This window comes from Vidua chalybeata, chromosome 8, assembly GCF_026979565.1.
Source record: "Vidua chalybeata isolate OUT-0048 chromosome 8, bVidCha1 merged haplotype, whole genome shotgun sequence".
NCBI lineage: Eukaryota > Metazoa > Chordata > Aves > Passeriformes > Viduidae > Vidua > Vidua chalybeata.
This window is the reverse complement of record NC_071537.1, coordinates 20522578-20533164: the sequence shown is the minus strand read 5'-3', so window position 1 is coordinate 20533164 and position 10587 is coordinate 20522578. Positions and strand designations below refer to the sequence as shown.

General features: G+C 39.2%; 1 protein-coding gene across 5 annotated transcripts in view; it reads right to left on the bottom strand.

The window, feature by feature from the left end:
- Positions 1-306: 306 nt before the first annotated feature.
- Positions 307-10587, bottom strand: part of SEC24C (SEC24 homolog C, COPII coat complex component) — a 38334-nt gene continuing 28053 nt past the window's right edge. For all 5 annotated transcript variants that reach the window (XM_053949002.1, XM_053949004.1, XM_053949006.1 and 2 more), the window contains 11 exons: positions 9676-9769; positions 8488-8604; positions 7821-7991; positions 7339-7435; positions 6927-7072; positions 6398-6536; positions 5468-5586; positions 4905-5084; positions 4077-4268; positions 3571-3660; positions 307-3134 (listed from right to left, as the gene is read on the bottom strand). In XM_053949002.1, coding sequence (XP_053804977.1) covers positions 2994-3134; positions 3571-3660; positions 4077-4268; positions 4905-5084; positions 5468-5586; positions 6398-6536; positions 6927-7072; positions 7339-7435; positions 7821-7991; positions 8488-8604; positions 9676-9769 — 1486 coding nt within the window. In that variant the 3' untranslated portion in view covers positions 307-2993. The remainder of the gene's footprint in view (positions 3135-3570; positions 3661-4076; positions 4269-4904; positions 5085-5467; positions 5587-6397; positions 6537-6926; positions 7073-7338; positions 7436-7820; positions 7992-8487; positions 8605-9675; positions 9770-10587) is intronic.

Below are 10587 nucleotides of genomic sequence, written 5' to 3'. Positions count from 1 at the left end.
TAGTATGGACACAAGGCAAAAAAGTATTCTTCAGCTGTGTTAGACAAGCTAAAGAGGGAATAGTTATCCTTTCCTTTGCAAAGTCAGGTGTAGACACTGCTTGGGCCTGCTCCAACAGCACCACATTGTCCTCCACTTGGTAACAGACATGGGCTCTCCAAGACAATTTTCACAAGCATCAGGATGTGCTGCACAATTTACTCCACAAGATTAATGTACAAGATCCACAAGGCCCATCATTATCACACCAGTTCTGTGGCAGATTCTGGACATAATGTACATTCTATAGGAGACAAAGCTCAAAAATACTCGACAGCAAATTTAGTATTATTGGATATTTAGCAATGATTGTCTTGTGCTTTCATACAATTTGTTATAAGTCTATCAGCAAACTGTACAACAGGAATATTCATGGGTACAATCAAGATAACACTGCCAGTTCACTCTGAACTTTATTTTTGCAATTAGCAACACTCCCAGCAAAAAAAACCCACAACCCAACCCCTCCACCCCAAAAAAATCCCACCAAAACCAAACCCCACAAAAAAAAAAAAATCCCACAAAAAACCCAGCCAAAAACCACCCCCCAACCAATTCACTCAGGTACCCTTAACTCTGAAATATGAGCTCTTTTAAGACTGCTGAAGTAATAACTTGACATTGTCACAAGGTAAGGGCAATATTTATATAAGTAGATCAAAAAACCCCCCACCCAGTCAATGACTCAAGCACAAAAGGGAATTTCTTTATGAAATGGAAGTTCAGACAGGGTAGAAAGTCAAAACCCAATCACCTAAATAAAGTAACACTGAGATTAAACAGTACCTTTTGTCTGTTGACTTTTGTTGAATTTCTTATCATTCAGTGCGAATAACAACAATGACAGAAAAAGAAAGACTGAACTTGGTTAGTAGAAGATTGGACTGTAAAGGATCAATGAGCTAGACTTCAGCCCTTCCCATTTCCCCCCCTCCCGCAAAATACAGGGTTTGGAAAAATAAGCAGTGTTTATTTACTAACAATGACATAAAATACATCTTATAATATTTTTATTTCTTTACAAATTAAAAGATGCATTGGAAAAACAAGTGAAGAAAATGAAAGGTTCATTCATGATTTCATTTCCACCCCCGCACCCCCCAATATTAATACTAGAAATTAGTATTTGTGGAAGTCTGTGGTTGCTGTGCATTATATTCCTCGGAAATTCTTCTTTCCTCCCTCTGATTAAAAATCCTCTAGATTTTTTTGGTTGGAGGCAGTACATGGAGTAAAAAGTCAGCCACATTCATACAAAACTGCTGAAAGTTCTGTCAACTACATCTTGAAAGAGTTTCTACATTACAATTTTCATGTTCCCCTTTCTGTGTAGTGATGGGAGGGAAGACAAACTAGCAGCATTAGAAGAAAAATGGATTTATATACATGCTACAGGACATGGAACTAAAACCACAGCCAGATATTTTTCTGATCTTAACAAGGACTTTCCTATGAAATATCAAGCCCAGATAACATGTTCTCTAATCCATCCACATTCTTCCTTTCACTTTTAGTGCTACTGGTAGCTTAAACTCCTGGGTACTGGAAGAACACCTATTAAGTGTTCAAGTTAAAATATACAAGCCCCCTTTCAAAAGTGAATAAACAAAGCCCTTAGAATTCTGAATTTGATTACACTAGCTCCCTCTTCACAGGAGTCTTCTCATCCACCGTTGCAAAATGGAGCAGCAGAGCAGCCAAAGTGGATGGATTAATCTGTCTGAGGTATTTTAGTTTAACAAACAGGCTTATAAAAGTTTTGTGCAAGCTGATCAGTAGACAGAATGTGGAGGGTATAAACATCCAGTAATGCAACTCTTTGCTATGGCCCAGGTGCTGTCAATAGCCAAAATCAGGTACTTGCAATACCTTTTACAGTACAGTCTAAATCTTAAGGTTTTGTATCCCCTTCCATGTGTTCCAGGGTACAAAGCAATCTCAAATTCATGTCAGTATAAATCAAACTCCTGCTTGTTGGCTATGATTCACAGAAATATGGTTGAAAATGGCCACTTCCTTATCATTCAGTTCTTACACAGTCACTCGTCACCTTGTTAAAAGTATTTTCTGCCTAAGGTTAAGAAGCTTTTGTTCCCACCACCATCTGACAGACAGGTAAACTCTGCAGGAGAGGTCATGGAACATGGATTGAGTAGGACAATACAGAGCCGTGCAATGAGAAGGAAAGGAGTCACCACACATGTCAACAGGAAGTACCGTCTCTACCCCTACACTCTTCAGAAGCTGTTGATTTTGCTCACTTAACTATTGATTACTCCATTACAGTTCTGCACAGCAACTTATAGTACTGGGAAGATTGTAGAGAGAAGTTTGCCCTGCTGCCTCCTGGCTTACTACTCATTTCATGTTTCATGGCTTTCTGGTTTGGACAGCCACATGATACATCTGTGCTCTGACAGATCATGTTTCCCTCTTTAAAGGAGATACAAAATGTTTGGCTGCTCCAGCTCCCATCACCTGACCTACCTCTTGCCCTCCCCACCTGTGCATCCTCTTCACACTTGGAGCATGCACACACACCCACCCAAATGCACAGCAGCTACCAGAAGAGTTTTGAAGAGTTATCGCTTTTTCACCCAAAGTTGAATCATGTACAGTGAACTGAAAAAACCCCTACATTCATTACAACAGGATTAACGAGCATGGGGTGGGGTGGGGGGTGAACTCCTGCCAAGCACAGGAAACAATTTAGATGCAAATAAAAGACCTGGTATCAAAGGCCTTTTTTTTTTTTTAGCCCTCACCAGGAAAATATTTCATCTCTCATATGGGATTGGGAAAGGTTGAAAGGATTTCTGCTAATGCAATGTGTATTAAAAATTATGGAATTGTACAGATTTCTATGTTGTCCTTTTTGAGGGCGCTGGACCTTCTGATCAGGTCATTAGTGGAGACTGAAATGTCACTGCTGAGTTCTAGCACCACTCACTCCTCTAGCTCAGTAGCTGTCGAATCTCCTTGTGCATGTGACACAGGAAGTCCACATATGAAGCCCCCCCACTCAGGCTCTTGTCCTCCACTAGAAAGTGTTTGAACAGCATTTCCAGCTTATCTTCTTGCTTCACAATTATCAACTGCAAGAAACCAAATAAAACAAGAACAAAACCAACAGTAAGTAGCTATTACAATTAATCTTCATGGGGAAAATAGAGCAAAAAGCTAAATGCTCAAAACTCCAAAGATAGCCAGCCAGAATCACAGCATATAAGGCTTATGCACTTTGACTTCTGTAACTCAGCTGGGTTAAGCCTCAATCCTTTCTAAACAGAAGGAAAATACCATATATGTAGTTCCTATAGTAGCGTATTGTAATAGGTCTGAAAAAAGGAAGTTTTAGAACTATGGTAAGCACAAAACTCCAAAACTAGTGAAATTTGTTTTCAGATTCTTGAAAACTTTGAATAACATTTTTGAGATTGGGAAGAGTAAGTTCAGGACTGCAGCATTACCAGGCATTGACTCTACTAAGAGGGAAGGGGATTTAAAGGTGTAAATGAGGGACATTTTTACCTTCATGTAGCGGGATCTCTGCCCTTGAAGCATATCAACAATAGATCGCACTTTCTTTGAAAAGGGGTTTTCCAAGACTGGCAGGGTACTCTGGAATGAAAGATATCCAATCCCCATTAGTTTTGGGGAACAGAGCAATGTTAAACAAAAGTCAGGAGTTTTGGCAGTCTAAAAGGGTAGAGAAATATCTACCCCCATTAGCATACAATCTCTTTGACTTCAACTACTTAAAAGAGAATATAACATGAAATCAGAATTAGAGGTCAATTATTTATTCCATTTAGATATCAACTATTCTCTTCAGTTATATGACTTGTCACATAAACCTAGGCAAAAGCATGCTTGGCATGTCCAGACTATCAGCATTTCCGCTGGTTTCACACATCTGTGCTTCTCTCATTTCTATTATGAAAAATGAAATGCTATTTTTTCTACTGGCTTTCTCATTGTTTTAAGTTTTGGGTGACTATCACAGACTCTAGCTCCCACACTGCCATCCAGCTCACCAAGGCATTGCTAATTTGACTGAAGGATGACACTCCAAAGAGGTTCTGGATCAGGCCTTGCTGCACATTGACTCCCACCCATACAAAGATGTTCAGCCCGTTCTCCAGCAGGTAGATGTCGCCCTTGGAGAGACGCTCCTCGGAGTTCCGAATGGCTGCTGGCAAGGAATCACTGTCAACATCTGCTTTGGTCTGTTTTACAGGGAAATAAAAATGAAAGTAAAATAAAAGTTATAAAACAAGAACATCTTATGAAGTCCTGAAAATTTCTGCCATGAAGACCCCAATGATTTTCTCATTTCTAGGACTCTCAAGACTGCAATAATTGTGACTGAGTAGAATTTTCCTTAGTTTTCTTAATCGAAGTGACACAGAAGCAGTTCAGAGACTCTTGGTCAGTAAAAGAGAACACAAGGCTTCTGTGAAAAGACTCAAGCTCAAATATCACCTCCTGGAGTAGGAATGTAATTTGTTTTTATTCGAGCAACTATGGTAATGAAAAGTCAGAACAGTACGTGGAGTTATCTTGCAATACTGAAAATTACTACAAAAAGTTGTAAGCTTTAGGACTTTCAAAAAAGACTATGAAAGGGTCAAAAGTGTCTTCTTTGTCACTAGTCATATGCTTACAGCTCAGGAAAAAAGTGTCCCCCAAGAAATTCACAAGGTGCAGTAATGCTGAGCAAAATTAAGTGAAATATCCCAAGAGATGGCAGATCCCCAAACACTTCTCAAATCACTTTCCCTAAAATATAAATGCCAGTCCTTAAGATGAGGGAGTGAGACAACAGCAAGCCTCAAGGGCTAAGCAGATCTTGAATTACTCACCAGGGGCAAAAGCCTGGGGTAAAAGAAAACGTTTGTTTCGGCCACGTCCATGGACGTCACTAACTGACGGATGTAGGCACGGTCATCTGTTGTGACCTCTGGGCCGGGCTGAAGTACGTCACTCTTCAACACACAGTTCAAGTACACAGGAAGCAGCTTCATGCATTCGGGGAGGATGAGCTAGAAGTCACAAGCAGACAGAAGCTGGTCAGCTGTCTTGCTAAATAAGCTTTTGTTTGACAAAACAAGGCTTGCATGAACCGACAAAGTGTGGTACAGCCATGAGGAGTGAAAGCCGATAGTCTACTTGTATCATGGACTGCAAAAGAAACATAAAACCTTTCCCTGAAGCAGGCAGTGCTCCCTGGGCTCCAGACAGATGTCCAAGAAGCCACTTTCAACTACAGTTTTACTTGTAGTAGTGTATTTACTTTCCTGAATCTCCTCTTTGCAAATTTCTGCTAAGGAAAGGAATTGGCTTTTTTTTGAGCAGGCTAAATAAGAAGCTGTCATCACTTTTTAATTTCCAAGCCTGGGATTCAAGTGAAAGCACTGGAGTTTACCTGGCCAGCAGAAGAGGGACTGGCACAATTCTTTCGATAGCAGGCGAGGATCTGGGCACACTGGTTGATCAGTGCATCTCGTACAGTCTTCACTGGACTACTCAGGACTCCACGATATGCTGCCCAGAGAGAAGAAAGAGATGGACTGCTGTCAAGTTGATTGCTCAAGAACAGCTAAACCCCAACATTACTTCCACAAAGGAAATCTAAACAACAATTGTTTATGGAAGCCTTTATTCTTCCCGCTTCAAATTTGTAGGAAAATGACAATATATTCATATTGAAAACCTGAAGAAGCTTATTTACTCCCTTTTATTACATAATTTTGAACTCTCTATCTCCTACGTACTTAAAATGTACTTATTGTAACTCAAAGTATGGGGTTCTATAAAAATTCCTTTTATAGACTGGCCATCTTCCATTAATGGTCTGAAAATGGACTGTTTCCTTCATTTTAATGGCAATAAACATACACAACTCTCAATCTCTGTTGGATTTCTAGGCTTTTACTGCAAGCTAGAAAGGGTAAATAGGGTACAGTGCATAAGTGTATGACATTTAACTCACATCTATGAACAAAGGCCACCATTTCCTATTATGAAAGCAAAATTCTTCAGTAGTTAAGGAATGAACTAGAACAGCCCAAAAATATATACAAGGATGAATTCAGACAGCTGGCAATACAAACTGTTATTAAAAACATTTAGAAAAGAATTTGTATGAAGAATAAGCCTACACCCTCCATCTGTACCTCTTGTCCTAAGCAGCAATACAATCATCACAGCTTTATGCTCTTTCCTGTAACTGACTGAAGTGTCAGAACTGCCACCTGACATTTGAAGCAGGAAGAATAAACAGGTGTCATTGGGTGACAAAACAGGCATTTTAGTAGTTAAAGGCTGCAATTCTTGTTTCCATATTTACCCTTACCATACTTAGCCAAGTAGTTGATGAGGGTGTCAGTCTCACAATTCCGATAGAGGTCAGCAAGCTGCGTGCAGCAGTTTAAGGAGAGATTGTGAATGCGGAGTCGTCGCTGTCCTGCACAACTTGTATACAGCAGAGCACACTGCAGGAGACAAAAATGCCAGGAGACAGAGAAATGAGGTCCTGCTACAACAAGAAGGGCAGGGTTAGAATATACTTTATTATAAGGTAGGACTCAGATGCAAAAACAAATAAGGTAACTATGTAAAAGACTCGGACAATAAGCTAAAAGTACATGCTAAGAAGCATGGTCAATGAAAGGTAAACAAGAAGCAATTTTAGCAGCTGTATTAAGGGACCTGGTCTTAGAAAACAGGACTGTAGTGTGAAGTAGTCTAGGTCACCCTCAGAAGAAGTATGCTGGAAGGGTATGGTAAGATGCAGAAAGAAAGAACAAACAATTCCTTGAAGAAGTGTCCAATAGTTCAGTTCAATTACCAACTCACTTCTTCTACAAAGCCTTCCCCCTCACCTGAAGCAGTGCACCACTATCTTCACTCAATTTATCATCATGCTTGAATTCCACTGTGATTGTTTTATCACAGTCCAGACCTGCCATCTCTACATCAGTTGTGTTGCTCATATAGAAAGCTCCAAAAAAGTCTGTTGCTCTAATACCTAAAGAGGGAAAAACCCAACATGAACCACTGTTTTCAACAGAATATGAAGACAGTCAGCCTTTTGACCCTGACACCAAGTTACTCTGACAGATTTCAGCAGGGATCTTTGCAGTCTCAACAGAAGTCTTAGAATTTCAAAGCTTTAGCAGAGCTTTTGGGATAGCCTAGTCACCATGTGTTTTAAATTGCAGGAAGATTTCTTTCTTCCCATGAGACATGCTTGAAGCAGTCAATTTATTAAGATTCCTCCATGCTAACACCCACCTGTGCTTGTGCGCACTCTCATTACAGCATCAAATCCCACTTCTTTCTGGACATCCCTTCTCAAGTCATTCAGGAATCTGTACTGGTCTGTGTCCAGCTAGAAGGCAAGCAGTAATTGAAGTTTCACATTTTCATAAATCAAACTGGCTTCATAAACCATAAAGTAATTTAAAACCAGATACTATCTCCTGTGGTCTTACTTTAAAAGGCAGCCGTGATATCAGGCTCAGTGGCCTGCTAATAAAATATTGTGCTAAGAGGTAACAGCCTAGCTCTTCCTGTTGGGTTTTGTTATTAACAGATGTTTGTATGAAGAGACAAAGCTACCAAATAATTTTGCTGATTATCTTGAAATTTGAGTAGCCATTTACTTCCAAAGAAGTATTTCTTCACTATGGTTTCCACTATGAAAAAAAGAACTCTCAGCTAAACAGTAATTCCTACTTGGATCAGACAGCAGGCTGAGTCAATGTCACTCCTACCTGGAAATATGCATACTTATAAATGGAGCCTCCTGTCTGGTAAGGTACCACACCCAGCGTGGCCACATCCAAATACTGGTTTGGAAACAGGAATAGATCCACACAGCAGCCCTGGGCCACACAGTCCTTGGCCAAGTTGTTGTAAAAGCTCGTCTGTGGTTGAAACAAAGTCTAAGAAAGGAAATCAGAGATGACATCAGAAATTCATCCAGGAAAAGCAAAGTGAGATCCAGTTTATAGTCCCAATCAATACTCTTATACTAAGTCTTTCTTCAGGAAATCTTTCTTCAAGTCTTTCTTCAAATAGAATCATGTAAGTTCTCCCTGACTCTACCTTTGAAGAACTATTAAATATTATGAAAAGTACTACACATTTTGCTTTAATTGTAAATTCAGCACATTTACTTTAACCCAGATTTGGTATTTTACCCTGTATAATAATCTAGAGCTAACTCTTCTTGTTCTCAGACTAGAGCTGTCCTTATGATGTGAAGTCTCCATAGCCCTGCTTGGGAACAGAAGATAAAAGTGGAATGTTAAAAGATATTAGCTGGGACAGTTACAGTATGTGCTATCCTTGTAATTTTTAAAATGCTGTTTCAGTTATTTTATTTAATAAAAAGCATAATATACACCCTTATGTAAGAATTATGCAAACCATTATTACCTTCTCCTTATCTGTGTTGATCAGTTTCCTATCATCCCTGTTCTTTAACTTTCCTGGAGCCTCTGCAATGGGCAGAGAGGTGTGGAAAATGAAGAGCTTGCCAGCACACTCAGCTGCCTGCAGGAAAGTGAGTGCAATAACAGAGATTAGAAACATTTACAAAAACTGTAAGGGAAGCTGTGATTCAAGAACAAACATTCAAGCAACCTCATCACTCTTTTAATGTCAGGGTCATTCTACCAGACACACAGGCTCACTATCACTTGGTTATGTGACTAGTGTCCAACAGAAGGAGCACAAATTACTGGCCAGTTACAGAAGAGCAAGTTTGAGCTTTACTGCATTTGTGCTAATTCCATAGCAGGGAGAAAAGGACTTTCTCCAAGGAGACAGAAAAGCAGGACCCAGATACAAAAGGTGTTGTGCAAATGTGTTGCATTGTCTTCTTCCCTGATTTACAGTTACTGAATTTGTGGAACAAAGTCACAGAAATGACAGAACTTTGTAATCTGAGCTTCGACAGATCAGTAATTTTAAATCAACACCCTATCGCAACATTAGCTAATGTTTAATAGGTTTCTTCTCTGACACATCCAGTATGTAAAAAGTCAATTAGCAATTTTTACTATTTCTTGATTGAACAATTGTAACAAAAACTGAGTTTGAGACTTTTAAGGATCATTCCCCCTGCACTCAGCACTGGTGAGGCTACACCTTGACATTTTGGGCTCTTCACTACAAGGAGACTGAGATGCAACTTCAAACTTCTCTCCTTTTATTTAAGATTCTACCAGACTACAGGATTAAAAAGACACCAAACTACAGAACACCTCCATGAGACTTAACAGACTTCAGCACCTGTTTTTTAATGCTGGAGGGTCTTTTTTTTCCCTGCAGGTTCTGTAGACTGTTTAAAGCAAAACCCAGACAGACAACTGAGAGTAAGCCATGTTCTTGCACTTTGAAAAAAAATATTTAAAAAAGAATTGGGTAAAGAACATATGGATAGCTGCACAAAACAGAAGGTTCATGCACTTCAAGAATGAGGCAAGTACTCCCTACATGTAGTGCATCTACTACAAGGAGCTTACAAAATCTTTAGAATTGTCTTATTAGTGTATGTTAGCAGAATATGAACTTCAGAGGACCTGGCTGAAAACAATTTGTCATAAAAATGCATTTACTAACCTTCAGCGCCTCCAGACCTGCTTGAATCACAGGTGCAAAAACAGTTTCTGTTTCTCTTGTGTCTGCAAACATTTCTGGAATCTGATCCAGCAAACTAGCAAAGGACATGAAAAAAAAGAGCAATTCAAGACCCCATTTAATAAGAAAAGCCACACAGTTGTAGTTGATGATTTATAGGATTAAGGTGGTTTAAACAGAAGTCCCTAATAGGTCTGTAAATTTGCATAACTTTTGTAGTATTTGGCATTTCATCTGTGAAAAAAATGCTGTATTGTTCTCCATTGGCTTCTCTCATCTATATCCTCAGCGCCTTCTGTATAGCCTCAACTGATGCCTATTCCACAGATCTTCTGTATTTCTTATCTTTTAATGTATTCCAATATACATAGGTAAGTAAATTCTTAGGAAATACTAGTGACATTTGGCCTCTGTTTGCCAAGCATTTTGTGTACTACTCAAAGGTTAATAGGTTTAACCCACAGTTTTGTATTTAGGCTTGTTTAATGCATTAAAAAGCAGGCTAGAAATTTTCTCTAAAAACATGCAATTCCGGGTCTATTTCCCAAAATGTAATTAGCAACACAACATAGATTAACTATAGTTCAAGTACCACAGTAAACAGTTTGCCAAAACTTTGCTTACTTCTTTCTTTCCTTTCAGATTTTATCTTCTCTATCCCACTTACTCTGTTTTCTCTACAGAACCAAAATGGACACCCCTGTTGTCTCAGTTTGCAGTTATTTAAGCAGCTGACTGAAAGATAGTGATTCAGTATTCTTACAGCTTTCACTCTGCATCATCCTAGTTGTGTTTTGCTGTGGCTTTATTTTAGGTGGGTTTTTTTTTTTGGTTTCAATTTTGTTTGTTTTTCCTTTTTTTCTCCCCAGAAATGCCCTTCTGCACTAATTCCCC